This window comes from Myiozetetes cayanensis, unplaced genomic scaffold, assembly GCF_022539395.1.
Source record: "Myiozetetes cayanensis isolate MyiCay16 unplaced genomic scaffold, myiCay2020 scf1, whole genome shotgun sequence".
Lineage (NCBI taxonomy): Eukaryota > Metazoa > Chordata > Aves > Passeriformes > Tyrannidae > Myiozetetes > Myiozetetes cayanensis.
The window spans coordinates 35933029-35960815 of NW_026086604.1; the positions used below are offsets into that span (position 1 = coordinate 35933029).

At 40.1% G+C, this 27787-nt stretch overlaps 1 protein-coding gene across 1 annotated transcript in view; it reads left to right on the forward strand.

Annotated features, from left to right (window-relative positions):
- The first annotated feature begins 4384 nt into the window (after positions 1 to 4384).
- CA8 (carbonic anhydrase 8) overlaps positions 4385 to 27787 on the forward strand; it is a 50099-nt gene continuing 26696 nt past the window's right edge. Inside the window, exons 1-3 of the mRNA XM_050329098.1 lie at positions 4385 to 4595; positions 4950 to 5141; positions 8933 to 9057. Of these exons, the coding sequence (XP_050185055.1) occupies positions 4517 to 4595; positions 4950 to 5141; positions 8933 to 9057 (396 nt within the window). The 5' untranslated portion in view covers positions 4385 to 4516. The remainder of the gene's footprint in view (positions 4596 to 4949; positions 5142 to 8932; positions 9058 to 27787) is intronic.

Here is a 27787-nt window from a genome sequence, read left to right on the forward strand (position 1 = left end):
GTAATGAACTAGTTTCTTTCAAAACATGTAGAGAGATTTTCAATGTTGTTACATATAAGCTTGTGCTTTAATAGCCAAACACAGCAACTTTCTGCTTACACTTCTAAATTTGGAAAAGAATAAAACATATTTGAGAGAGTAGCCTGGCAAGAAATAAAGATAGAAACAAGACCAGGAGAGAGATGATTGCTGGTCAACCCCAGAGCCAATACAGGACACAAAATAGGAAGCCCTATTCACTGGAAAAACTAGATGCTTTTGGGTCCCTTCAGTTGCCTATCTTGCTGTATGGACATTGCCTTTTCTTTCAGAACACCTTGGCAAGAGCTGAGATTTGGCTTAGAGAAGCATAAACAGACTCTAAATTGCCTCAAATGGAATGCTCTAATAACCCACAGAATATTTATTTCCTTATCACAATATTAAGTCCTATGTGTCTTCAACTACTCTATGCTGGTAGAAAAGTAATAAAGAAAAAAGTGGATAAGAAAGGAAATATGAACATCTCACAGTCCGAATTTCTCATTCCTTGAATCAGAGAAATAACTGTCAGTTCTATGGCTGGGAAAGAATCCTGCAGGTAGAAATGTATAGTTTAAAGTAACTTGTATGTAATTCTGGATTTTTTTCCTGTAGATTTCTTATTATTAACCTGTACAGTTGTCTGCATTGGACTATCCCTGTTGGAGTGGTGAAAGCAGTAAGTACAGTTGTGGAAATGTAGCCTCTTAAAAAATGTTGCTAGTCATTAATGACTATTTACACGTAGAAATTGCACAGTTTTTGGATGGAGAATTCTAGTTCAGGCCTGGTTTTCTGAGTATATACATTTTAAGGTGTTTGGGAAAGGTATATTGTCTTTTGAAGAAAAATCAGTGACTGTAGAGCGAATAATATTATGTGTATATATATATATATATAGGAAACACTAGAATAGTTGCTTGCAATCTTACTAGGATTAAGTACTATATCAACCATGTTTCAAAATACCATTTCTTGTTTGTTAAAAGGAATGTCAGAGACTACACTGCTTCTGAACTTCTGTCGTGTGAGTTCAAAGAGGAACTATGAAGCCCTGGATCTGTGCCTGAGCTTTTTTTTCCCTGGTATCATCAAAGGATATGATCATTAATCCCAATTAAACAAGAAGTCAGCAGGTTCCACAGAATCAAAGACTGAACTGGGATTTGGGAGAGAGGTGCCCTGCTCCTGTTTCTGTTGGTGAGGTATTATGTCAGTTATGAAGGTCCTGTTGGCTCAGCTTCTCCTACTTTTTGCCCATCAGTTCGACAGTAGCTTGAGGACCATAACTGCGCCTCCCTATAGATTTTTCAGTGTGCTGAGCCATCATGAGCAATGAATTTTACAGAATAGAGTGTATTTATATGTATTATAGCTATATATTTAACATCTTTTCACAGTAAATTCAACTATTGGGAACATCTACACAAACAATTTTAGGTGCGCCTACATCATTAAAGGAGATCAAAGCCCACAGATCTTGAACAAGGCTTAGACTGTGCCACTGTCTCCATCTGATTGTCTCAATCGTTTACTTGAAGCTGGGCTCATAAATGAAGGAGTTGGTTTGTGTAGATATTGGTCAGGTCAATACCTGCATTTGTAGTTGGAGTTTAATGTAAGAGCTCTGTTCCACGCTCGATTTCATTGCGGAGAGACAAACTTACAAAGTTACTTACACTCTTCACCACTAAAGAAGTTGCAGGAATCTTCAGTGGAATCTAATCTGTTGATTAGATCATGCTATGCCTGACAGATACTATGGAAGGAACAGGATATATGAACAGAAAACTGCTCAGCAGACATATGGGAATAAAGAAATGCCAACTCTTCAGTAAGCTTTACCTGCTATGCCTAATTTTGCAGAGACATATGGAAAGAATGGAAAGGTTAAAAGGAAGGGCAAAAAATACATGTTCCTTAGTTCTTAAGTTATGAATGGAAACCATCAAAACTATGGAACACCGTGAAAAGTGTTTATTGCAAAACAGGAACTCACAGGTCTGGTAATGTTGCCCCTCATGAGCACAAAATTCTAGACATCCCACAGGAAAGCTACTGCAGGAAAGGACTTAATAGAGGGCACAAATGAAATACAGTATTTCAAGGAGTAAGGGGATAAACCCAGCCTCCTAGGATTACTTGGTTTTTTTCCCAAAATACGAGACTCTGAAGAGGAAAATGAATTTTCAGTCAAATGGACCAGAATCAGTGATGATTTAGGGCAATGTTTGTTTTTTCCCCATGTGGTTGAGCAATGATTCAAAGGGATTGACATTAATAGAAGCAGCTGGTGTGGGTTTAAGACATGATTAGGGGATAAAACTTAACAATTAATAAAGACAATTTGGTATGGGAGGTGGGTATGCAGAGACAACATCATATCTCATGTGACTAAAATGTATGTTAAAATCTGATTTTTCTGTTTGTACTGATGTCAGGTTCTTACTATATGAAAAATGTCTATTTGCTTTTTTTTTTTTTTCTCCTCAGTAAGCTGCACCATGGTTGTAGTTTGTTTGGGTAGTATATATTCTTCTCAACCACCAATAGTAAAGAGAATAACTAAGGATGCTGCAGAAGGAAACCAGTGTTTCTCTTCTGATCTTGAAAAAACCGCAACCTAGTACATTCTACTTATTTTGGCCTATTTTCTTTTCACCTTGCATGCAGCTCAGGAACCAGCACTCTCTTGCTTCATTAATGAAGTCTCATTTCAGTCCTTCTCTTTCATCTCACATTCACACTGATGATAATTTCTGCTCCCATGTCAGTGCTGCACAGAAATCACAGGTACTGCTGCTGAGTTGGGGAACACTGAAGCACAGTGAGGTCCACACCTAGATCAAACCTGGTGGATCAACAGCACAGGATCAAGATGATATCCTCTTGGGATACCAGAATGCAGGAGGTCTGGTCACTGTCTTTAAGTGGACAAGGATGGTAAGCAAAGGGCATTTAGCCTTTACCATTATGGCAGTGCTACTTGACTACCTCTGTTACCTTTTCTGGTTGCTGTCAGGGATTTCAGACTGCCAGCGCTGGGTTCCTGTTCCCCTTGCATTCACTGATGCAAGTGTTTGGATCACTGCCTAGAAGAGATCTCTGTAACAGAGGTCCCTTCTGTTCCTTTTTTCCCTTGACAGAATGAATGTTCCCTAGTTCCAGACGTGGCTTTTGTCAAAGGAGAAGGAAAGGTCCTTTCATAACCTTGAATTGAAGCATCTTTGTGTTGGGGAGAGACTTTTCTCAAACCCCACCTCTTGTATAATCTGCAGGAGGAGCTGATGCCGCACTTCTGGATCTGGCCTAAGTGAAGGGGTCTTTGTAAAGATGTTTCAACTCTCCGTCAGGACCAAAGGGACAGAGCTTGGCTCCATTGCTTATTCAGTGGTTGCCTTACTCTCATGAGGGTCTCCATCCCTGCATAGGACGGGCACAGTGCTGTGGGGTGAGGAGAATCACAGAATGGCTAAGATTGCAAGGGACTTTTGGAGATCACCTTGTCCAAATCACCTGCTTAAGCAGGGCTGCCCAGAACAAGTTCCTGCTCATCTGAACACAAGGACCTCGTGTTTCACTTTGTGCCCATCACAGCTGGTCCTATTACTGGGCACCACTGAAAAGAGCCTGTCTCTGTTCTCTTTGCATCTTTCATTTAGGTATTTGTATGCATATTATAAGGTCCCCTTGAGCCTGTTCCTCTCCAGGCTGAGCAGTCCTAGCTCTCTCAGCTTTTCCTCACAGGAGAGGTGGTCCAGTACCTTAATCATGTTCATGACCCATTCTTGGACTATCTCCAGTAGGTCCTTGTCTCTTGTTCTGGGACAGCCCAGATTTATACCCAGCACCCCAGGTGTGGCCTCACCAGTGCTGAGCAGAGGGGCAGGATTGCCTCCCTTGACTTGGTGGCATTGCTTTGCCTAATGCAGCCCAAAGTATCATTCACCTTCTTTGCGGCAAGGGCACACTGCTGGCTCGTGTCCGACCTGATGCCCACCAGGACCCACAGGTGTACATTCCAGCCAGACAGCCCTTAGCCAGTCCCTGCGCCCGGGCTGTTCCTCCCCAGTGGCAGGGCTTTGCCCTTCCCTTTGTTGAAGTTGCTCTCCCCGGGCGCACAGACCTCCTGTGCCACAGCTGGAGCGGCAGCGCAAACACCCACTCAACCAGGCGACGGGAGCAGCCCTCGGGGGAAGGCGGGGAAGACGCAGGGAGGACCAGGGGATTAGCATCCCACGGGAGACACCAGCGCGGGCAACGGCTGCCATCTCACCCCTCGCCCGCCCCACCGCGCCTTTGGGACAGTGACACGGCGGCGACCCTGCCCCTGCCCCTTCCCCTGCCTCTCCGCACGCCGACAGCCGCGGGCGGGGGCGGGAGGGCGGAGGGAGGTCCGAGCCTCGGTGCGGAGCGCCGCCAGCCCGCCTCGCCCCGCACACGCTCACACTCTCACACCGCACACCCCGCCCGGCCGCTCCCGGGGCGCCCGCCCATGGCTGACAGGAGCCTGATCGAGGGCGCCGAGCCCCCGCCGCGCCGGGAGGAGGCTCCGGAGTGGGGCTACGAGGAAGGTGAGGAGCGGGAGGCGGCTCCACCGAGGAGAAACTTTGACCGCGGCCGGGGGAGGAGGAGGAGGCTGCGAGGGGATTTCGGTGGCGGAGAGAACGGAGGTTCGCCCCCTCGGCCGCCCCGAGGTGCAGGGAGCGGGGAAGCGCCGTCCCGCAGCGGGGACAGGTCGGTGCCCGCCGCCGGGAGGGCAGCGCGGGGCGGCGGGAGCGGGGCCGTGCCCGGGTCCGGGTCCGGCGGGATGGGCTCCGGCGGAGCAGCCCCTGCCCGCGCCGGGGGGTGCGGGCGCGGAGGGTCTGGCTGGCCCACAGCTCAGGGTGCCGGGTCCGCCCCGTAACAGCTCTTCCCTTGTGCCTCAGGAGTGGAGTGGGGGCTGATTTTCCCCGATGCTAACGGGGAGTACCAATCGCCCATTAACTTGAACTCGAGAGAAGCTAAATATGACCCCTCGCTCCTGGAAGTGCGTCTGTCACCGAACTACGTAGTGTGTCGTGACTGTGAAGTGATCAACGATGGGCATTCGATTCAGATTGCCCTGAAGTCAAAATCAGGTATGCTGAAACACGGCCCTGGCTTTCCCTGCTAAAACTCGTGTTGCCTTAAGACTCGCTGTACATGTATCTTGAGTGTGTAGGAACAGTAGCTTTTCCCAGCAGTGAGCGGTTGTGCCCATTCAAATAGTCAATCCAATTGCTTCAGAGCATGTCAAGAATTTCTTCTTGTGTTGGTGTCCTCCAATTCACTGGCATTACAGCTGTCTGCATTCAGAAACCATCCAGCCTGCTGCTAAGATAGTATAGTGCCAAATTATTCTGTACAGCTGGCAAGGTTTGTCCTTGGTCCAAAGACCAAATAAGTTAAAAGACCTTTCTGAGTACTAAGTACAGATTTGGACAGCTTAAGATAGATACACCAGTTATACGTGCTCACAGTATTGATGAGGACCAGGTAGCAAAGTAGTCCTTGTTTCTTAAAGGATGACATTTTTGGTGTCATTCATCAAATATGAATTAGAAGCAAACATTAAAAGAAACAATTCCAACTTAAGTGAAATTGCAGTATCTTACTCAGCTTTTTAACTGGATAAACTATTCTGTATGAAGGAGAAAAGAAAGTAGGGAGAAAAGAGTCCATTGTGCTTTCCAGCGCTATGGTAGTTCTTATTGTGTGTTTGGAAGAGCATCTATGTTATTCTAACCAGTCTGAGCTAGTAATAGCCTTTTGGGGGCATTTAAACAGCTGAACATTGTCAAAGTATGAGACATTCCAACTTTTGTTTCCTTCTGATATCCCAGTAATACTTGGAAATACAGCTGTGCTGAGAGTGAGGGAGTCAGTTCAGTTTTACACTGAATTTTTTGGAAAGGAGGGGTTTGTTATTTTAATAATGATGCTTTCCTTTATAATTGCCTTTCTTTGATAATTTCCATGTATTATTGCAACTCATTTCTTTCCAAAGAATTTTGCAGATTTGCAATAAAACAGAAATATTGTACTTCCGGTCAGTTTTACTGCCTTCATAAGAAGCAGAGCTCTTTTCTCAAGGGATAAGGCTTTCCCCACAGGATCAGGAATTCTTTAATTCTCGTGTGGAGAAAGTGAGAGAGACCACAAATGACCTCATCACTTGCATGCCAAAATACAGCTCCTTCAATCCTACCTTTCCCAAGGGCAGTTTGTAACTTAGTGGCAATAATTAATAAAATGGGACCAACACACCTAAATATGTTTGCAAAACCACTAAGAGAGTTAGAAGAAAGACTTCTTTTTGTACTTGAATGCAGTGTGATGCCAGACAGAGGGGTCTTGAATTATAAGAAAATGTGAAATAGAATTAAAGTTGATGACTGAGGTATGGAATTATGATTTAGGAAATCTTGGTTTAGTTTCAACTTTTCCTTAGATTTTATGTTACGTGATTTCCCATTCTCCATTTGTAAACTGGGAATAATTTTTCCAATTTTGGGAGGGAGAAGGCAACATTTATTATCCCTACCAAGAGGAGAAAAGAGTTAATAAGCTGTGTTTGACCTAGTATTCTGGCCAATTTTCAGGGATTGCGGAAACTCCTGCAGTTTCTTTTCCTCACAGGGGATCTCTGATGACAAATCCATTTAGCTAGATTATTTTGATGGGAACTGTTGAGCATTAAATGCTTTTGAAACTCTGTCCAATTAATGTGCAAGAGATCCTCATCTACTGTAATGTTAACAGGCAAAGGAAAACTTCTTTATGGAAAAAAGTAAACTGATTAAGATACATATTAAAAATCAATTTGTTGTTACTGGTGATTGATTTTATCCTTTAATTCAAGACATGCAGTCCATCTGGAATTCCCAAATCCTTCTCGTTATTTAATTGCAAACATTTTCACGGGCTGCTTTCGTTTTGATGCTGGTACATGTGTTATGCATTAAGTGGAAGAACCATGACCAACTGTGTAATGGAATTGTGTATTGAAAAATGCTTTAGAGCATATCCTACTAACAGAGAGACTTCTCTTAAGCCAGCAGTGGATTGCACAGTGAACCATCGTTTCAGAAACATTTTCTAATGAGGCTCAAAAATTGCTGAAAGGCAAAGTGAAGTTAAAGATGTTTCATACATTGACAAGAATCAAGATCTAATGAAAGGCAAAGGAAAGATAAACTTGCTTTATGCATTAAAATACTTTTATTGTGGGATCAGTGTTGTAACTTAAGCTTTGGAAATAAACTCTGTGGAGCTCCTGGAGATCCATGACTACATCCTATAGAGAACATGTGTTCTAGTTACAGTTTTCCTAGGAGCAATATTTAAAAACAGAGAACATGCTAAATTTTCCTAAGAAATAGCACTAATTGAGTATCATGATTCTTTTTATTTGTACAGATTTCTTTAAATACTTCAACTTCTGTTTTCCCCAGTGTTCATCAGATTTGTAGATTTTCCCTGTAGGGGATATAGGTATAGATAGAATACAGATAAAACAAGACTAAGTAGCAAATTTGAATCTATACAATTAGAGAAATTCATTTTAGAAATCCTAATGGCTGGTCGATTAGTTGTGAAGAATTGTTAAAGGAGGATTAGTTGAAATATCTGACTTTTTTTTTTCCTCCAACCTAATTGATGGTTATGAAAACCATAAATAATCAGTTTTCTTTCAGTTTTTTATAGTTCTGAATCTTCAGTTTTGTTTATGTACGGTTGCAATATGATTCAATTGCTAGATTATGTTTTAGTATCACACTGTGTCTTGTGCTCCAAACTCAGGCTGTATAGTTTCTGTAGCAAAATAACTATATTATGGAATGAATTTCCCAAAGATGTAGTTTATGCAGCTAAATAATCCTTATTAATTATCAAAGATTGTAAAAGATTCATTCCAAGTCCATGAAATGTAAGTTAAAATTTAATGGATTCTGGGGAAGACTGTGAGTGCCTTTAAATAAAATCCAGCCCTGCCTAGAAGCCAGTATTCAATGATTTTAATGGGCAGTTACCTCCAGTGTGTGGCGTAATATTTGATTTGAAGAAGATTCAGAAATCCCTGGGCAAAACATTTCCACTGATTAATTCCATAGTAGTTTGGGCCTCACGATTGCTTGCTTTTGCTACTTATGGTGGAAGTCTCCATTAATGCAAAAGTATTGAGTTGCTATATAATTTTTTTGGTGTGCCTGTGTTGCAGTTGTGGACAGATGCTTTTAAGAAATTCCAGATGTTTAAAAAAGTAAAGTTAAGAAAAGCCTTGGCTGCCTAGAAGCAACCATTAAGCTAAATGAGGTATGTCGTTGCTGCTCTGGTGCATAGGTCTGATTATATTTTGATATGGAGGCATTCTGTGTCTCAGAAGCCTGACAGGTGGTATATGACTGAACACCTTTACCTAGAAATATATTTGTAATCAAAGTTTTCTGTCAATTTCTGTGACTCATAACAAATATAGGTGATGGAGATCAAACACTGAACTTTCCTAGTTCGATTCAGAACCCCTGCCATCTGTTTAGAACACAGATAAGATTTTTTGATAAGAGCAATAAACATATGCATTCTTCTGACTGGTAAAGGTCCACTTTTTTTTTTTGGTGGTGCATCCAGCTGTTCTGCATCATAAAACAAAGAGTGCAGTATGACAGCAGTTTCAAGTAACTGCCTCAATTCGTGTTCTGTACCTGCACAGTACTTTGAAAGTAAAGGTCTAAAGTCTGTCAACGTCACTCCTCCTCTCCGGTACTACTCATGAAAAAGAAGCTTGCTGCAATCTACTCATTGTATTTGGAGAATACAGCGTGTTCTCTGCTTCAGTGGCTTCTCTGCTTGGAAAGTCAAGTTCCTTACCACTTTTCTTCTTTCCCAGTGTTAATAGGCGGGCCATTACCTCGGGGACATGAGTTTGAGCTACACGATGTTCGATTTCACTGGGGAAGAGAAAACCAGCGTGGTTCTGAACACACGGTTAATTTTAAGGCCTTTCCCATGGAGGTAAGAGCGACACAGCATTGCATAACACTCGCAAAATGCAAAAGATTTTATTTCACAGTCTGAATTCCTGGTAGTCCGAAAGAGAATTTCTCTTAGCTCAGCCTGGTTTATATTTCAACCACAAAACTGTCTTCCTGAGGTGTGCTTTAGTGCAGGTAAATTAGGATATGCATCTGGAAAGAATGCCTCCAGCACTCATCCCACTGTATGATTAATTGGGCATAAAGTTAACTTGAAGAATTATTAACTTTTTTTTCCTCTTAGTGTTCTAATAAGATCTGCCATTTCAACACTTCCTATGTCACCTTGACTAATAGCTATAGATGGGGGGAACTAGCCACTGGAAATATTTCTGTGGCGAGTAATAACAACTAGGATCAAGTCGGAGTAAGCGTAGAACAATTTGTTCATGAAATAGTTTTACATACCTGAAAACCGAAGATTATGTGATAGTCCTGTGTATGCTCTATAAGATATAAAAGAATTAAAACATTTTGAATCACAAGCAAAATGATGAGGCAGTCTGAAATAATTCAGCTGTTCATGGGGTTTGTGTTCCATTTGGGCTCCTAGGCAACCCGAAATGTTGGGACCTATTTCTCCTGCCCTTCAGGAACACTTCATCATATTACTTCACTTCCCACTGTCCATTGCTTATACTTGTCAAGGAGTAGCTTGGAGTATTCCTTAGACCCTGGGCTGCAAGACTAATTTTAAGACATACCAACCCTGATGTTTAGTGACGTCAGCATTACATCTTTTATTTCATTTGTTGTGCACTATTGGTTTTAAAGAAGCTCAAGACTTTTCAGAGCTCTTTAAGTTATTTATGCCTTATTTATCTATCATAATTCCTCAAGATCCTGAAACTATGTTTCTTTTTTTCTCTGTGTTGTTCACCACCAAAAAATTTGTTATTGTAGCATTCAGGAGTACCAGACTACTGGAGTAGAACTGCTTTATGGAAAAGGATATAAAAACATTAAAGCAACTACTGCCTAACTAAGTGTAAAAATCTTGTGGACTTGCACCATCAATCTAATTCTTAAGGTTGTTCAAATACTTGCTTTAAGAGCTGTGGGTTAGATTTTGATGTCTGCTCTTGCTGTTTTGCACTGGTCCATGAAAATCTTCCATAAAAACTCACTCATAGGGGGCTTCCAGGTTGACTTGAGTCAGATCATAGAATCATTTAGATTGGAAAAGACCTTTAAGATCTACAAGGACAACCATAAACCTAACACTGCCATGTCCTCCCCTAAACCACGTGCCTAAGTGGCACTTACACATACACACCCTTTGCAGGTTGATTCCAGGCAGGTCCTGGAAAAGCACAATTACTTGAAAGGGTTAGACTGATCAACCAAAGGGAAAACAAAGGAATGACTTCTGCATTCTGGTTACCTGGCATAATACATACAACGTGATTTATATGGGCAGGAAGACCTTCAGAATACTGCAGTGTTCCCCTGAGGCAGGAAGTAGCTTGTTCATGATGAAACAGCTCTGCTTAGTACTTTTCCTCAAGGCTGATCTAGCATTTGGTGATCAAGAAATATTCACATGAACTGTGTTGAGAACTGAACTTGGGAATCTATCAGGTTTCCTTTCCCCTTTTTTATTAAGGATCACTGGCAAACAGTCATGGTGGTATGTGGGAATCTGTTGATCATCTGCAGAAACCTCATAATTATCTGCTCCAGATGAGCCCAGAGAAAAATGTGCTTGACCCAGAGATACAAAACAAAAACGTTAATCAGTCATGAAGGGATTTCATTCTTCACCTACTTTAAAAGCAGCACAGCAGCTGCACAAACAGAATTCTGGCACAGTTGAAGAACATCAGCTGGAGGTGAGCAAGCCAGAGTTTTGGTCTCTTGCATCTAAGCAGCTTTCAGCTAAGCTCGGGTTTCCAAGAAATAATTACTGATGCAGAAATTCTGTGTCAGGAAAAGACTGGCTCATAATACACTTTAAATACAGTGTGAATATTTCATTTTGCAAACAGATCCTTCTGTAGATTAATTCTTACAGCAGGAAATGACAGTGTAGCTGGTTGAATTCAAGGTCAGTTGCATATAGGTATATTGGTTGAGCTGGTTCATCATCTTCTGCTCCATATTGCAAGAAAATTCAGAGCAGTTTATTTGACCACAGATGAGCTGCATTTCCTTCTGCTATATCCACAAACAGCTGCTATATTAATTCCCTCTCAAATAGTTCAAATCAAGTATTATTCTTGAGCAATAATTTCACAGGTGCTTGTGACCACCGTAAATGTTTATGAAGCAGTACATCTAAGACTTTTTTTTTTTTTTAAACAATAATTTTAATCAAGGGACCAGGAAATCTTGTTTTCTTAGTTTAGACGTTGGCATTAGTTTATGCAGTCGTTCGAAATCAGTTCATATGTTCTGAATGGATATTTGGCTTGATTTTCACTGTATTTGTTAGTTACTGAACACAAACAGCAGTTGATTCCTATTTTGGCTACATACAAGCAGTCTGGTGTAGTTATGTTTTTTACAAAATAAGCTGGCAGTTTGTGCACCAGTGATGCCTAGAAATATGTTGAGCACCAAGTGCATTAAGTTTGGATCTTCTTCCAGTGGGCCAAATATAGTAGGACATTTTTTAAGGAACTACAAATTATTTCCATGGCAAATGATAAGGATTCTCCTCTCCTTCTGGGAGAAAGACAAGTCAGGGAGATAAGAAATAGTATGAAAATGGAAGTGTTTAGTTTAAATGGGTACGTTCCCAACACAACAAACTTGGCCCAGATTATACCCTCTATTATGTTATTATAAAACCTGACAAGTTCTACAGAAACCAGCTTTTAATTTGAAGAGATCTGAAGTGACTATCTAATACTAGTCATTGACTGGAGCATCAGTCTGGTTTTTTTAGGACTGAAGACTTTATGACTTTTTTATTACATTGGACCAAAGAACTGTGGAACAGCTTCAGATTATCATTGTAATGACCTTTGTAAATGATGACTTTAAAAAGAGTGTTATTTTTTAAAAGTTTGGAAGAGCAATCTGCAGTTACTTCCTCAGTCTCTTTACCTTCTGTGCCATAATTTCTTTTATAGAAATTAGGCAATAGCCTGTATAGTTTGGGTAATATCCCATGTCTTGTAGTCCAAAACTCCACTATTTCTTACTACACAGCTGAGGCCTTTGTATGTGGTTAGGATATATAGGTTCATGGTGAAATTGGTTAGACTACGAAGCTTATGTAACCTCTGGAACAGCTGCTTGAAGTAATTAATACTGTCAAAAAATGTTGTTCATGTGGCTTGGATGCTGAGTTAATTGTTTTTTTGTTTTTTTTTTTTTTTTCCATATTTGTATGAGGTTCAGCAAAGATGTGTTTTCTGCCTTCCTTGACTGAAGAAACCAGGATGTTGATAGTGATATACGAGTCTTTTAATTTTCACTGAAACATCTGTGTTTACAATCAGTCTGGAAAGGAGACCAAAACAATAAGTAGTTTTTAATACTGTAACACATCTTTGTAAACCACGGAAAAGCAGAGGGCTGTACGTATCAGTGTAATACTCCTCTCTCTGTTCCATGAAAACAAGAGCGTGAAGGGCCTTCTTGCCTTTTGCCCAGAAGTTGGAAGGAGACATTTGTGCATCTTTCTCCAGAAAACTTTCTCACCAAGGACTTCTACTGCCTGTAATGCAACATTACTTTGGCCACCACATACGTTAAATCTTTAGTAAGGTCTTAACACTGAGAGCCTGTTTCTTGCCAGCAAATAGAACTGGCTATCAAATATTAGATTGTGCATGTTTCCACAGAGCACTTATACAAGCGATTTACCTGAACCTGATTTAGGTGTAGGAAAGAGAGGAACTATTTGGAATCTTTATTCCTCACCTTCGTGCCAAGAGTATGTGTTGGAGAAGGGGGAAGAACAAATGAAGAACTAATGAAACTGACTCTCTCCCTTACCTTTGATGTATAACATAGAGATAGAGGAGGACAGGAATAGCAAATTACTGCAGTTTATTTTTGTTGTTAACGAAGTGAAATGGAAGCAGCTAAAAATGGATTCCCATTGTATCTGTATTCCCATTCTCCCTATAGTGCCAGGCTGAGTGAACTTACAGTCAAAAAAGAAATGAAAGCCAGCAGGAGAAAGTGAATCACATGATAATACCAATACTGGTTTATGAAGAAAAAGAAAAAGAAAAAATCCTTTCACTACTTCTGAAATGAAGGGAAACAGGGAAATTTATGCCTTAAAGATGTCTCTTCTTCTTAATTAATCAGGTGGTGGTGTGAGCGAAGGCACGAGCTGACCATAATGGCACAGTTGTTTCCAGGCCACTGCTCTGAAATAAAACTGTATCAGAGAAAATAAAAAGGTTCCTTTCACCACTTGCAATATAAACAGGAGGATAATTCTCTGTAATCCATCCTCTTTAAAATGTAGGATTACATTAGCTGTGAACCATGTGAAAGCTCTCAGTAGAAGAGTGTTGGCAGAAAATCATTAAAAAATTGTTTCCAAGATGTGCAGGAAGATTAAAAACTATTAATGTCTGTCCTACATTTTTCAACTAGAACAGAAGAAAATCCAGTTGCTGGAAGGACCAGAATCAGTTCTGTACAGGAATAAAAGATGTTCCTTTCTGTTGCATAATGAAGAGCAGATTAATTCATTCTGTAGGTTCTTTCAGAGTCACTGAAATATCTGCTGCAATGAAGGTAACAATGCAAAAATCATATCCGACCCTTAATCTGATTTAAACCATTAAGTCTTTCTTTGTTCACAAGAAATGTTTCCTAAGGTACTCATCAAACAGAGCTTTAGGTTAGGCTGTCAGCATTATGCTTATCTACTCAAGTCTTTACAGTCTTCAGTGTGAGGTTGTCTCTGTGCCCTGCTCTGAAATCAGATATCTGCATGCTGTGCATCCCCTTCCTAGCATTTCTTGAGAAAAGGCATCATGCTTTCAACACAGAAATGTAGTTTTTGCCAACTTCTGATATTCTTTACCAATGTTATTTAACCTTGACATCTTTTTAATAATTTTCTTATTAGCTTATTAAGGCTAAAAAATAAAACAGTATTTGCAATAGAAGGTCTGGGAGATGATGTGCATGCACGCATGTCTCTCCCTCTTTATGCAGAGACTTATAAGCTGCAGAAGGACTGGGTAAGTGTGAATGGCAAGCAGAATTTAATCCTTGTTGACAGTAGTTTCTAATATAAATGTCTAATACCTGATATCTGGGGATTTTGGCCAGTTACTTTAATGGGACTATGATCCAAGTAATAAACGCTAAAAGAAAAGTTTTAAACCAAGGAGTAAATCCTGTTGCCTTAGTTGATTGCACTGATTACCTGCTTGTGAAAAAAGAATTAGTTCTACGCATATTGGCAGCAAAAGACCCGTGAATGAAGAATAGGCAGTCGTGAATGTAACAGGAGGCAAAAAAGAACAGATTCCAGAAGAGTTTATATAGCATCACAATGAGGTCTGGAACTCGTTCTCAGAAACTGCCCAGGTTTTATGGTAGAGAATTAACTTGTTACCAAAAGGCTTGGCCAGTCTTGGAAATTTTGGAATCATTGCAGGTGAATACTGTTATCTGTGATTAAATACAATGTGTCTTATAAGGAAATGATGAAATTCATGTGATAGCTATGTTCTTGACAGGTTAAGAGTAACAGATTAATAATAGGACAAAGCAGATATAATGATTGGACACTATCCAACTTTTGAGGACAAAAGTCTGTAAAAACACAGAAGAACCATGCCAATATTTAAATAGATGGTTTGAGTTCTATTTTCTAAGTCTCGGTAATTTATACAGAAGCAATTTTCTACACATTATGCAGATACCATTTAGGAACATAATAACATTTAGGGTTACACAGCACTCCATGGGCAAAGTTGGTCTTACCACCAATTCCAGGACTGTTAGTGAATTGTGTTACATGGCATTCTAGTCCCATATGTGCAGATGTTTAAGTGTTTTTCTGCATTTTTCTATGTGCTGTGCACTCTGCAATGCCCTAATTGATGTGACTTCTGTTTGGATTTTTTTGTAGTGGGACAAAGCTGTGAGGTTTTTGTCCCCTCCCAGTATAGAGGGAAACAGGAAACCAGCAACAAGATAAACTTACCGTGATTGTAAAAGCACACATGACCAGCTTGTGACTCCTGAGATTGCTAGTTGCTAAGTTCTTTCAGTGTTAAATTTTTATTGTTGTTGAGGGTTAATTTGACCTAAGTAGGCACATGCAGTCTCTGAAGTATACTTTGTTTCTGGGTAATCTGCCAATATGAGCTTTGGTTGACCCTTGTTTCGCTGAGTCACATATAGTTTGAAGTTTTCAGGGGATGCTTTGTATTGTGAATTCAGGAAAGCAGGTGCAAAAACGGGCTGAGGTACTAGCACGAACATGCTTTTAGCTTGTCTAACACCTGAAAAAATTCTCACTTAAGCTCTGTGGAAGAACTGTTGACATATTCAGGGGTAGCAAATGTGAATTCCCTTCTGTGCAAAATCTACAATTTATTTTTTGAATTGTGGAAGATATAGAAGCTGCCAGACACCAGGTCAAAGAGTGGCATTAACAGTCTACACTGGAACTTCTTTATCCTTTTGTCTGTTTTTTTGTAAGAGTCATTTTCAGTGAGTTTTGTGTGGAGAAGCTTTGGGCTTCTTATGTGGGCTTCTTATGTGGGCTCATATGCATCTAAAACAGTTTTGAGGTGGCAGTTGCAATGATCTACTTCTACCAGGATGGAGAGTTTCAGTATTCATTGAAGAAATGAGTTTTTCAAACTAGAAATGACTGAGCAGAATAGGACAAATTCTTCTAAAGAAAAATTTTGCAAGTGGAGAGAAGTTGGGTAAAGGAAAAGAGACTGAGAAGAGAATGAGGAGTGACTCCCCTTCTCTGGGCTCCCTATTCCATCTAATCTGAGCTTACTGGTTTAGTTCTGCCAGAAGCTGCAACCAGTCTTCACTCTTTACCTGTAATAGACATTTTACATCGAATTTTCTTGCAGCTGTGCTGGGCTAAAAGGCAGTGTTCAGTCACAACCTGTAGTAATATGTTTGGTGGCACTGCATGCCCGTGGAGGCAGGCAAGTAACCTTGGACAAAACAGCTTTTAGCAATCTCTTGACACTTTAAAAAAAGACTTGATTCTTTTCCACTCCTTGAGCAGAATTACAGCTTTGCCTTCTCCTTACTCTGCTTTCTCCCACAAGGTCTTGGTGGCAGGCGCTTGTACTTACGGATACTGAGGGTGCTATCATGATTATCCTTGTTGTGAACTCTGTTCCTAACTCTAACTAAATGGCTACTTCAGTCTACTCTCTGCTGTGGGAGAAGATCTAATGTAGTCTCTTAGAAGATGGGACTTCTGAAGAGGATATAAACCCAGATTTGAGCACAACAAGATGGCTGCTCAAGTCTCTTCCTTGCCTTTTTTCATGTCTGTGTGCCTTTGACATGATTTGCTTCAGTTGTACCTAACTTTCTAATTTCTGCTGTGATCTTTGCTGGCACTCTGTTCTCTTTTTGCTTCAGTTTCCTGGTGCCTTGGTTTTCCTATTTGGTTCTCCTTGGCTCTTTGCCCAAACCACTAGGCCTAACTGTTTTTCTATCTAAAACCTATCACTTGTTGAAGAAGGGGAAAGGAGATTCCTTGTTTGGTTGTTTTCCATGCTGCATGCTTGAATCAGGACCAGTTCCTAGACTGACCACAGAGCATGAGTGAATACTCTAAAAGAGCTTTGTAATACTAACTCCAAAATTTTGTGTTATTCTTGCTAACGGTGCAGTCATGGCTCTTAAGAGGTAAAGAATGAAATTTATAGATCACCTAAGAACTGAAAGCCTTGAAGGTTTCCACAAGTATTTGCTGTTATGCCTAAGTGCTTCCTAAGCACAAATAATGTAATCCTTAAAACATCAGTTTGGGGGAGACAAGTTCTGCTATTGCCAACAAACTGGTAGAAAACGAGTTCAAAGGCATTAAATTGTTTGGCCATGGTCACACATGATGCTTTATTTCAAAACTGACGGAGAACTGACACAGGATTCCTAGATGCTTGAATGCTAGTAAGACTTTCAGACATTGTAGTACTGGAATAACTAATTTGGTTTGTAAATCCCAGTTCAGCAATTTAACCCCAGAGATATCTGATGCCCTAGTCCATAGAACACACTGTTGCCAATGAGATACTGGTCATTCCTGCCTTTTTGCTGTCCCAGCATTAAGCCACATAATGAACTGAACTGGGGAGCAGTTAAAGTTTAGCAAAATTTGTGGAGTTTATGGAACTGTGGGAGAGAAGAAAAGCATAACACTGTTATGCAATCTGCAAACTTGAAATTCAAGAGAAGACTGTTGGAGAGGCATAGCAAAGTTTATTATTTCAAAAGTAGCTTAGCCAACATTACAAGAAAAAAGTCCTGAGTGACTTTCCTAGAGGAGTGTATTATGGAAGAGCAACTGCTTGCTGGATAACAGTCAAGGTTATGATCTAAGAAGATAATATGCAGCTGCAGATTCTCATCTCCTAAGAGAGACGTTTGCCTTGTAACACAGAGAACTGTGGGATTCAAATTAGTTATTCGTAAAAGTTAATGCACTAAGAGGGAAGGAGTGTTTTCTATTCTGCCTTCATTAGAGAATCTATCATTGAAAATTAAACTGGTTATTTTAATCCTTCTACACATGAACAGTCTGGTTTTAAATCCAAGACAACAGATTGCAGGCAACATTTTGGAATTGGACATGCTTTTATTAAATGCTTAGTCGTATAAATAACACTTTCAGAATTGTATAGTTAACCCATATCACTTTGTGTTTTCTGTCTTCGTTGGCATTGCCAGTCTGTAATATTGTCAACTATCCATCAAGGTGCAGTCTTTTTTCCAAGCTGCTCTATCTAACTGTGGGGCTGTAAAGCACGTGCAGACACACACATGCACCCACTTGGGTTTGCAAGAACCAGACTGAGAGCAGGCAGGATTTTGTCCTGCACCAAAATCCTCGCTTTTTCCTTCCTGGCCTTCGTAGTTCAGGGGAAGGAAAAAGAAAAGTTTGAAAGTATATTTGTTCCCGTTAGCACAGATAAAGGCAAACCCAGGGCACTTCAGCCTACATGTTTACTGGGACGAGACTATAGGGAACAATAACCTGCTCTGTGGTGCTCCTTGCTTCACACACAAACCAGGAACTTGGCACAGTGAAGAGCCTGACCTATGAATCTGACAGTAATAACTGTGTAGCTTTTTCAGTTTCTTACTATTTGGTTGATATTGATAGTCAGTAATCTAAAAACAAGGATATTTTACTTTTTTTCATTCCTTTTCTTAGCCTGTATACATTTATTACAGTTGGAAAAATGTTCATTTTTATTAATTCCTGCTTTCCTTTATTCTCCTGTGTGTGCCAGTAGACATAAACTGTGCTTATACTTTGAAACATGAAGAAAAAATAAATACACACAACTGACAGTTTCCCCTACACCCTCTGACATTTTTGCCAATGATTTTCCTAAGAAATAGGGAAGTGAATGTTACATGTCAGCAGCTTCTGTGGGCAAATGAGGAGATAGATGAAAATATTGATACTGTGGTTTCATTAACCATCAAGATAATTTATGCCCATGTTTGTGAGTGCTGAGAGAACTGCTGTGATTTTTTTGGCTTTGTGTCATTCTCCCCATCTCTCCTTCTTATTTCCTAACCTTGTATACGGTGGAAAGAAAGCCTCTCTCTGAAGAGTTAGTCCATCTCGTTAGAAAAGGGACATGAGATTTGACCTATTTTTCCTTTTTTAATTGTTTACGTTATTATTTCTGCACAAACCTTTTGCCAGAACAGAAAGAGCCCTCAGTTAGATTTTTTTATGGTTCCTGTTACTTTTCTTTTTAGCTTACTGTTTGTAGCTGTTGTCTTTTGAGTGTTTCCATATACGTCACTACTTCCTGCTGTTAATTTCATTTTTTTAATGGACCAGTAGTTCTTGGTGTAATATGAAATGAGGATGCTGCATGTGATTAGGCTTTTCAAAGGGAACACAGATTCCTGTTTAATATTAGATGTTGTAATGTTTTTATTATCCTGCAATGTAGATAATTCTTTAGCACAAGTGGTTTGCCACAGCAACTGTGGGAGTGTTTCCTGACATGCTGCAAATAATTCAGTAGTCCCACTGTTCTTTACCTTTTCAGTGCCACATCTGAAGGTTTGCCTCACAATTGCCTAGAATACTTTTGCTGTCACTCGGATGACTTTTTTGTTAAGAGAGGGTCTTTGGAAGGTGTCTTTGCAATCCTTCCTTTTATGATCCAACTAAAATAATTTTATTTACACAAGGTCTGCCCTCTTTCAGAGATATTAATAGAGAGCAGAGCAACGGTCAGGAATGATTCTGGACTACCCTGATGTCCCATTCAAGCATTTGTTCAGTGTGTTTTAGCTGTGAATTTAGCTTTTGACCTGAGATGTAGTATCTCACACCATAACTACAAAGGTTTGTACAGTATCTCCAGCGTACCCTGTACTCTGCTCCAGCATGATTTGGTTTCACCTAATTTCTCTGATCTTAGATTACAGACTTCTTTGTTCAGGTAATGTCATCTTGTTCTGAAAATTCTTGGAGCCTGACGATTAATCCGCAGACTGGATCTGCTCTATCTTTAACTCTTTAAATCAATTGTAACAAGCAGAAGTTCAGCAGAAGATTTTCTTTCCCTTCTCCTACATAATATTAATCAGGAGAGGTTTAATGCTAACAGTGTTGTCATCTGTGTTTCTTGGATCTGCAGTTGTGTCTTTTATGGTGAAATTAGGGTTGCTTTCAGAGATAGGCACAGTGGCAGTTTGGCATCTATCCACTAGAGAAGCCTTGAAAAATTCAAGTCTGGAAGCATAAACCAAGTGCACTGATCTATAACTTAACTCCCTTGGCAACATTCTCATCCTCTTCTACTTGATTTTGCCTTAGGCTTCATGATCTAGTAAGGTGCTTTTATTTGCATTTGCATTTTCAAAAGAAGCTTATTTACGTTGACTGAACTGCAATGTTTAACCATGAATACTTTGTTACTTCATGGGTTTTTGTTTCTGTTTTTTTTTGTGGCATGGAGTATGTGCACATAGTCTCACTTCTCCAAAGATATTTTCAAACAACCTCTGTATCAATTCCATTAACTTTATTTCCTTAAACCTCTCCTTCAGGCTGTTAATAACTAACTTTCTGGTTTTTAAATCACTTTTCTTAAAGCTGTGTGCCCTGGTCATATCCTTGGTTCAGTCTCCTTGTGAGGATTTGGAACTTAATTACTGTATGTTATGGTCACTGCCAACAGCTTAGTCAATTGCTTCCTGAAACAATTCATTGCCAAGTCAAGTATCACCTCATAAATTCTTGTGCACATGTAAAATGGCAAGACAGAATTTTTCCCCATTTTGCCCTCCTGTAATGTTGCTTATGCAATATTTGTGCTGTTGAAATTAGACATAATTGTTGTATAACTAGGCTGTGTCGTCTTCTGTTATTACTAATGTAAGTCTTCATTTCATCCCTCTCAAATCAGGAAAAAAGACTTTATGCTGGACCTAGCTGGGTAGCCACAGTTTGTCATTTGTACTGTTCTCTCCTCCACTTTTATGGCATGTTGTGAATGAAACTGGAATATGCTGATCTTTGACAAACTTGGGTGAGTCCGGGAGAACATTTCTTATCTCTAAAGTCCTTAGCAGAGCAATTCTGGTGTTTATGTGGAATCACAACAGAATTTCAGCTCCACTCTGGTTTTCAGCAGTGACAGAAATATGAAAAAACCCATCATGCTCAAAATTTCCAGACTGATGTGTTTTAGGTGCAATTCTGATTAAGATGTGGTGATGCAATACTCACTTTAATATTAGTATTTTGATGTACAGCCTGTATACATTGAAATAAGAGTTGGGAAGATATGAGAGCAATAGCAAATCTCTCATCCTTGATGAGATGTTAGGAAAGATGCTTTCTTTCCTGTGGTATTATGAGACTAACCAGACTTTTCTGGAGCTTGTAATTGCTATTTACACAGACAACAAGAAATAGCTGTATAACCTAGTTCTGACCTCAGAACAAAGGTTTTCAAGAGATTAATTTACACATGGTACAGCATTCATTGAAGAAAGAAGCTTTGGTAATAATTAGCTTCTCAGTAAATAGTGTAGAGAGTGGAAAAAATGCAGTGGGCTATTGCAACAGCAGCATAGATTCAAGCAAGCCTATTGATGATTATGTCCTAATCTGATATTCTAATGGTTTCATAGATCTGAGAAGGAATTATTTAAAAATTATGGTCTTTTACTGTGCACAGAGCACAAACAGGAACCTTTGAACAGAAGATTTCCCAATGTCACAAGCTCTTGTAATACGGGCTGTGGTTGCCAATTAAATTGAGGCAGGACCTACACCCCAGGTTGGGCAGGTGTTTCATGTTGCCTCCTGCTGCATCAGCTGCCGATGGTTTTATCAGGTATAAGTCCCCCATAGGGCCTGTTTCTGGTGCTAGGGAGGCCAGGAGGATTTCTGCTGTTGGCACATTTCCCCTTGATTCCCATGGAGTGTGAGCTTGGTGCTCTATTCCAAACTGCCTGATTTAGCCAGAGGAAACACAGTACATTGAACAGTATTTCATTATAGGGATGCCAATAGCCAGTTAGGGTTTCAGTAGTTTAGCAATAAGTATTCATAAAGAAAGGAGTTATAGCATATGATCTGCTTTTCATGGTCACAAGACATTCCAGATTGTGTGGGTTTATATCAAATTTGTGACATTAAGATCATGTAAGAGTGAAGAAATGTTGGAGTAGAGTCCTTCTTCTCCCCTTACTGTTAATCAGATATGTCATAAGAAGATGAGTTGTGATTTATCTCAGAGTGTATTTTCTAGTAAAGAATTAGCCTGTCTTATGTTTGGTCTGGCATTTGGGTGGCAGGTGCACACTAGCACGTTGCAGCAAGGGACAGAGCTAGTAGAAACTTTACTGACATTGTAAGAGCCAGGAAAGCTTATCTGAATGTAATCTTAGGTGAAACATGGTCATTCATGTAGGTGGATGACTGAGGGGGTTTCAGAAAGAGGTATCACTCAGGAGTCCATCAAGAGATGTCACTCTGGTGATCACAGACAATTTGTGCCTGGGCTCCTGAACAGAGACTCCTGGGAAGTGTGAAAGGACAAGAGGCAAGGGACACAAGTTGCGATGGCGGAGATTATGATAAGGTATAAGGAGGAAAAAAATCTTCATTATGGAGGAGGGCAAACACAGAAAAGGATATATAGAGGGGTTATAGGATCTACATTGTTGGAGATATGCAAAGCTCAGTTGGACAAGGACCTGGACAACATGATCTGACTTTGAATTAGTAGCTAACTTTGAAGTTGGTGCTGCTGTGAAATGGTTGAACTTCAGAGATGACTTCTGACATAAATTATCTTGTCATTATATATTTTATGTGTGAGCTGGGAATACAGTAAGGTCAGCAACAAAGCTTAAAAGATCATTTTTGCTCTCAGTGAGCTTAGGACCCTGCAGATTTCCACAGAGCAGTCAGTGCCCCAGACAGGGGAAAAAATACATGTTTTTTGTTACTGAGTTTTTTATTGAGAGACACTGGCTTCCAGAACTGATAAATGTGCTAGGTCATATACAGTGACTTTGATTCCTGCCAGAATCTGTCATCCGAGGGACTCTGATTTTGTCTAAATATCTACCATCCCAGGCCTTTTCATATTGACATAAAAGGTATTTCAGTGGTAGAGAAAGGAATGGATTTAAGGGTAGTGTTTTCATTTGTTTATTGATTTTTAAAGCCAGAATCTCAGGTCGTTACTCAGTTTTGAGAAAGTCTTGTTTTACGACAGGCCCCTTACTAATGTCTGTCAGCTTTTTCTAAGTAGGGATTGGGATCAGTAGTCTTTTGGTTGAGTGGGAACTGGATGAAAATTGAGAAGTTTCTCAGAATTTGTTCCATACAGAATAATCCTTTGAAGGGGTTTGCTCTGCTACCCAGAATAACTTCATAATCTTCCTGTGAAGGCGAGTCTCTTGAGCTGTTCACGGAACAGATCAACTTTATTAGCACTTTATTATGATTTGCCTTCATGAGTTTTTATCTGATTTTGAAGAAGTCACTACTACAATTCTTTGATTTACAGCTGGAGTGTTAAAAGGCTCAAAATTATTTTTTTTCCAAGAGAAAAATATATTTTTTGAGGGCTAAGGAGTTTCTCACACCCTTCTTATTATTTTGAAAAATATACTGTCTGGTGTGTCAAGCCAGTCACTGATAATCAGTAATCAAATAACTGACAGATTTTGGTTGGATAGAACCATCATAACTACCAAGTATCAAAACATTAGCTAACAAGTTGAGCAGAACCTCTCCTGCCATATTGACGTGTGGCTTCTTTGTACTCTGAATGAGAACCATACAACGATAAGCTGCCAATGCACTGCAGCTGATTGTTCAAAGAAACCCACATGGTTATGTTCATATCAGGGACTGGCACCCCTTGTGAGTGTGCACTTTTTATGCAGCTGTCTCAAATCAATCTGTAAGTGAAGGTTATCAAAATACAGAACATTAATCTTATAGCCTCTGTCATTATTCCTAGTTGTAGGACACAGATACATGGGATATGAAGTTGTCCACGTGAATGGACATTATATTATATTGGGAGTTTCAAGGTTTGTGAAACCACTGGGGTCTTTCCTCTCTGCATATCTGATTCCCCTAAATATTAAAAAGAGTTACAGAGCATATTGTTTGTAGACTGTACTCTAAAGAGTTCAAATTTTGTAATGTTTGTAGACTTTTTGGCATCTTTTTGAAAATCTGTCATCTGATGTTTATATCTGATGCCATGTTAGAAATAAAAAAGAGCACACAAGAGTCAGAACTGCTCCAGAGAACCACAAATACACAGGATGAAACATGGTGGGGAAAAAACACTTTACCAGAAACACTTACTACTTCCTTGCTACTTCGCTTTCTGAATCATTTTTTCATGTACTTCCCCAGCCTCCCTCTGAGTTACATTTTTCCAACTTTGTGGAAGAAATAATTTGATTTTTAAGTTTCTTAAGTGCATGTCAACATCAGTTTATTTATTTTAGTGTGCATGCATGGCTTTATAGTGCTAAAACAAAAGACATGAGACCTGTTGGTGTGTTGTTAGGAAATATTATGGTATTGATTATTATTTTCTGTTAGGTTGCCTGTCTAATTTAGGTTTGTAGATCCCTAATGACGGAATGTTTTCTGTGAATAACTTATTCTGAATATCACCTTGATTCCGGACATGGGGACAGAATAAATTCCCCGCTGTATCAGGTGAGCAGTCCATCCAGTGTGCTGTTGGTAGCAGGGTTAACAAGGGATGCTGTGTAGGAAGAGCACATGAGCCTGACCACTTTTTGGTTTATTCCCTACTCATCTATCATCACAGGACTAGGAGTACTCTCTATGTGTTTTCTTTAGTGTCTCTTTTTGACAAGTCCATAATTTGTCTATGTCCATTTATGAACCTGCTGACAATGTTTGGCACCACAGTGTTTACAACAGCAAGTTTCCAAACTACTGTGTAAAAAATATATCACTAATTCACTGGAATTGTCACCACCTTTAAAGAACACAGTAGCATCTTAAAAACACATCAGAAGTTTGTTCTACTTTGGGCTTGAACAATCCAGTACAAAATGGTGATTCTTGTTCCAAGGATCCTAGTATGGAATTTAAACATCCTCGAGCAGAACGTCAAAGTTACAGAAACCTTTGGACCAGAAAGTGCTGACTGCCTATCTTTCAGTACCTTTATTAATGCTGATTATTAAACCTGAATCTAGTCTAGGGGTGTCAACATTAGCTTTAAATACATCTCTTTTTTGTCTTTGTGATACCACAAAATCACAGAGTGGGTAAGGCTGGAAGGGACCACGGTGGGTCATCTGGTCCAACCTTCCTGCTCAAGCAGAATCACCCTAGAGAACATTGCACAGGATTGCATTCAGACAGTTCTTGAATATATCCAGACTCCACAGCTTTTCTGGGCAATCTGTTCTAGTGTGTGGTCACCTGTACAGGAAAGAAGTTCTTCCTCATATTCAAGTGGTGTTGGTGTTATGGTGTGGTGTTTTTGTTGTTGTGTTTTTGTTGTGTGTGTGGTTTTTGTGAGGGTTTTGTAGTTTTTTGTTTGTTTGTTTGTTTGTTTGTTTTGAGTAGACCATTCTTATCTCTATTGAGCTAGTGGAAAGAAAAGAGGCTTGCAGAGGATGCAGAGACCTAAAGATACTCTTGCACTATGGTTCTCTCTTATGCAGCAGATGAGTGTATTTTGTATCACATCTTCCTGTTGAACAGGTTAATTCTATAACTCTTAATGCATTACAGTATTACACAGAGGTTTTGGTGTAGTTTTTCAATGTGATACAGCCTTATCATAGGAAAGTCCCTGCTCTGATGAGCCTACTGCCTAAAACAGGACAAAAATCTGTTTCTGGGTAAACTGGAGTAATTTCTTGTATGGTTTGAAGCACTTGCTTGTTTTCCCCTTTCTGGGACTCTTCATTTTCCCTTCAGATCTTAATGAAAAACCTGCTGCTGTCAGAATGCAGACAGATATCAGATTAGACTTCACCTCCAAAGGAGTGCAACACACTGAATGCCACAGCAGCTGCAGCCAAGACCCGCCTGTTGACACAGGCAAAGTCATGGTCTCTTTACATGTGGTGATTGCCCTCGGTGCTATTGTTCCAGCTGTTGTAGTCAGGACGGCCGAAAGAATAAATGCCAGGCACAGTATGATGATAATCAGAGAGAGTCTGCTTTATTGCTCAGTTCAGCCTTATTTATACATCTTCTGCGAACAGAACCTTACATACCCTTCTATTAATAACTCTCTATATATGGTCTATTATTGGCCCTTACACACAGTTGGACATTCACACCTTATTTACATTCTCCTCTCACTGGTCAGTTTTGGCACCTTCTCAAACTTCTCACTGCTCCTGTGAATTCTTTAGGGAAATGGCTTCAAACCGTCTAAGTCTGTATCCTCCACCTCTATATCCTTCACCAGGGGGTCTCCAGACCTGCCGCCTACCCCAACATCCAGCTACCAAAGGACAAATTTTGTGCCATGTGCCACGCAGCGTGGTCCTCACTGCACCAAGGATGCTGTCAGCCCTACTGCAGTCACACCAACCTTTCTCTTTCACATTTCCTTCTTAATGTCAGGATTTTGGTGAGGACTGTGGGACTCCGTGATCCCCCTCTAGTGGGGAGCTGGTGCGAACACCAGGCTCGTCTGTGGAAAAGCGCAGTACTTTAAAGGCTTTATCTTCTCATGTGGCTCTGTGCCTGCCAAAGGGAGCCTTGGAGACTGAAGTCTTATTGTTTGATGCTCTGGTTTTGTTCCTTTAAAATCCAAAGACAAATCAAATGTGTAACAAAGCTTTTTATACGTGATAAAATGCACAACACAAAATAAATCCATGGGCAATAAATAGCTTAGTTCTAACAGGGAGCATTTGTAAGTCTACAAGTTTTGTAGCCATGGGCAAGTAGACTAGTTGTATTAGTGTTCTCATGTGCAAATGAATTATTATATTTCTTAAGAAAAATGTTTCATGTTTTTGCTGCAGCAGACACTTTTGATCAGAATGAATAGAATTATTTGGATGATAATCTGAAATTTAATTCAATTTACAGTATGTTCATTTAAATGTTTGTATTTACTTTTGAAATGATAATCATCAAGAGCAGTGCCTAAAATTCTTGTTGGAGATTAAATAAGTGGAGAGTGATTGCTTGAAGAACTTGTCTTCTGAGATGCTGAGATGCCTGAGTGAACTCCTGTTGTCTAAGGGGCAGTAAGCATTTCACAGAGGCTATAATTGTGCAGAAATAAAACACAAAATAGGAAGACACACTATCTGTTTTAAAAACTAATTTTCCTGAAAGTGGAAACAATGTTGGGTATCAGGGTGACATTTTAACTTCTTTAGACACATGACTGAGCAAAATATTGATCATGATTTTACAACAGGAAGTAAGTCTAAGAGTTTGTATTTTCTTAGCTGTTTTATCTCTGTGAAATGTGCAAAAGTTGGCAGATAAACTTCAAAGCTGTTGTGCTTAGGATATTCAAGTTCTACAGTGTTATCAGACCTAGTCTCAAAGATTACATTTTAGTGTTATTTCTGGAAAAATTCATGTTTGAAATGCATATTATCTTTCAGCAGATCATGCCCTTCCTTCCTGCCTTCCTGCTTGCCTTCCTTCCTGCCTGCCTTCCTTCCTGCCCTCCCTCCCTCCTTCCTTCCTTCCCACTTTCCCTCCCTTCCTCCTTCTCTCCTTCTCTCCTTCTCTCCTTCTCTCCTTCTCTCCTTCCTTCCCTCCTCCTCCCTCCTCCCTCCTTCCTTCCCTCTCCTTCCCTTCCTCCTTCCCTCCTCCTCCTTCCTTCCTTCCTGCCCACCCTCCCTCCCTTCTTCCTTCCTTCCTACCCTCCCTCCCTCCTTCCTTCCTTCCCACTCTCCCTCCCTTCCTCCTTCCCTCCCTCCCTCCTTCCCTCCCTCCTTCCTTCCTTCCTGCCTGCTGTTCCTCCTTCCTTCCTGCCCACCCTCCCTCTCTCCTTCCTTCCTTCCTTCCTTCCTGCCTGCCCTCTCTC